Genomic DNA, 2,613 nt, shown 5'->3' with positions numbered 1-2,613 from the left:
CTTTCCTTCATTATGTGTGCTGTAAATTTCAATCTTGGAGATTTCAAATTTTTGTTATAAAATTCACTTCCTTTATCTACCCATAACTTTTGAGGTCGTCGGTGGGATTGTTTCATTATTGTTTCAAATGCGTGTTTGACTGATAATCCTGTTTTGTTTTTGAGAGGAATAGCCCAAGTATATCTTGTGTACAAATCTATAACTGTTAAGCAATATTTATATCCTCTTTCGACTGGCATATTAATTAAATCTGCTGACCATATTTCATCTTTATCAAACACTTTGACTTTTAAAAATGTTTGTTTTTTCTAAATTCTTTGTGTATTTCATCTGCTATTCCCATACCCATTTTCATCTTTGCTTTCAAGAGTTTAATGGAATATTTTCAACTTCGATTATCATTTGTTTGTCTGCTTCGTGTCTGGATGTTATGTATTTATTTCTGTATAGTATATCGTGTTTAAGTGCAGCGGCATCAATTCTATTGACTGGTTCTTCACCTGGTTTTGGTTTATCATTTTGGTCTAATCGTAAATCTAACCTTGTACCTGGACCAGTGTAATTATGACCGGGAAGATGTTTTTCTCCAGGGTATTTTGCCAATGGAAATTCAGGAAGAGAACCTAATGATTTTTGAATGTCAGAACCGAAATAAGTTTTAGGAGTTTGGGCAATTATCATTGACATTTTTATCCAATAATTTTAAAACCATTGCCTTTTTTGGTTTTCTAATCTTTTATTTCCCATTTCTCTTATATGTTGTAATTCTTTCAACTCGTTAGATCTTTTCACTGTTTCGCTTATATTTACTCCCGCTTTTGCTACAGACCCAAGAGCTTGCGCTTCTGAGGAAATGAGGGATTTGTTGTTTGAGACAAAGTTGGCTACTTTTGGGATGAGAGATGATAGAGCTGAGAAGAAACCATCTCCTTCGAATTTGTGTTGTTCGTGTTTTAAAATTAAACTCATTCTGTTTTTAAATGAGTTAATTTAAAGATATTATTGGCCTGGGGCGCTTGGTAAACGTGTACCCCTATAGGCTCCTGTTTTATTAACCGCGTGCCTGGTGGGGTTGTTTGTTTGGTGGGCTTGGGGGCGCCGCAGGCAAAAGAGTAGTATAAGAGTATATAGATAGGGGGCACTTTTGTATAATTTATAAAAAAAAAAATCGCTTTTTGACTTTTGGAAAAAAGTGATTTTTTTTTTTAAATTATAAAAAGTGCGTCCTATCTATATACTCTTATACTACTCATGTACGACAATCGTATAATTCCTTCAAAAATACCTCAAACTAGGAATTTCAATTTCTTTATATATGTCTTTTATAAGGTTGAAAGAAACTTTCAAACTCGGATATTTCTGTACACACGTGGATTTGAAGGCCCAAATTTCAACGGTGAGCTGTGAACATTGTTACTGAATTGTTAAGCTAAAAAATCCTGTTTCTGAGACTAAGGTATGATTGGTCAAAAGGTGATGAACATGTCCCTTGAAGGTCTAAGAGAGTTATAAATAACAGTTATAAGATAAATCCTACTACAATACTGGGTCTCTCAAAAATTACTGACTGAATTTATCATACTTACTAATTTCATCCATGTCCATACCAAATAACATGAGATCATGTTGTCTTTCATGTTCACCTACAAACGACCTCACTGATACTTTACCTCTCCAACCACAAAATACTATTTCACATTGAGGTTTACTTTCACTGAAATGAAATATTAATATTTTACATAGAGGTATATTATCAATGAAATAAAATAATACAATTTCATATTGAGGTTTACTTTCATTGAGGTTTATTTTCACTGAAATAAAATAATACTATTTCATATTGAGGTTTATTTTCACTGAAATAAAATGATACTATTTCATATTGAGGTTTATCTTATCTGAAATAAAATAATACTATTTCATATTGAGGTTTATTTTCACTGAAATAAAATAAAACTATTTCATATTGAGGTTTACTTTCACTGAAATAAAATAATACTATTTCATATTGAGGTTTATTTTCACTGAAATAAAATAATACTATTTCATATTGAGGTTTATTTTCGCTGAAATAAAATAATACTGTTTCATTTTAAGATCTATTTTCACTGAAATAAAATAGTATTTCACATTGAGGTTTACTTTCACGGAAATAAAATAATACTATTTCATATTGAGGTTTTAGATTTACATTCTTATTGAAATTCTTCGAATTGTTTTACTTTTACATTCAATGAAAAAAAATTTCACATTGAGATTTACTTTCACTGAAATAAAATAATACTATTTCACATTGAGGTTAAATTTCATTGAGGTTTATTTTCACTGAAATAAAATAATATTTCATATTGAGGTTTACTTTCATGGAAATAAAATAATACTATTTCATATTGAGGTTTTAGATTTACATTCTTATTGAAATTCTCAAAATCGTTTTAAATTTGCATTCAATGAAAACTAACAAATTCCACGATGCAATTTTGAATCACAATTTCATGAACTCACCTGTCTTTTGGTTTGTAGCAGAACACAACACTGCCTGGACCTGTAATAAGTCTTACATACAACTAAAATTCAATAAAATATAACTCAAATCTGGCAAGACCAACAACA

General features: G+C 30.1%; 1 protein-coding gene across 1 annotated transcript in view; it reads right to left on the bottom strand.

Moving 5' to 3' along the window:
- Window positions 1–702: 702 nt before the first annotated feature.
- LOTGIDRAFT_176410 (hypothetical protein) overlaps window positions 703–2,613 on the bottom strand; it is a gene marked incomplete at both ends in the record, with an annotated part of 9,430 nt that continues 7,519 nt past the window's right edge. Inside the window, 3 exons of the mRNA XM_009048534.1 lie at window positions 703–845; window positions 1,587–1,714; window positions 2,506–2,545. Of these exons, the coding sequence (XP_009046782.1) occupies window positions 703–845; window positions 1,587–1,714; window positions 2,506–2,545 (311 nt within the window). The remainder of the gene's footprint in view (window positions 846–1,586; window positions 1,715–2,505; window positions 2,546–2,613) is intronic.

This window comes from Lottia gigantea (genome assembly GCF_000327385.1).
Source record: "Lottia gigantea unplaced genomic scaffold LOTGIsca_1234, whole genome shotgun sequence".
In the NCBI taxonomy this organism is placed as follows: Eukaryota; Metazoa; Mollusca; class Gastropoda; family Lottiidae; genus Lottia; species Lottia gigantea.
Note: the sequence above shows the minus strand (reverse complement) of the source record. Positions and strands in the feature narration are given on the sequence as shown.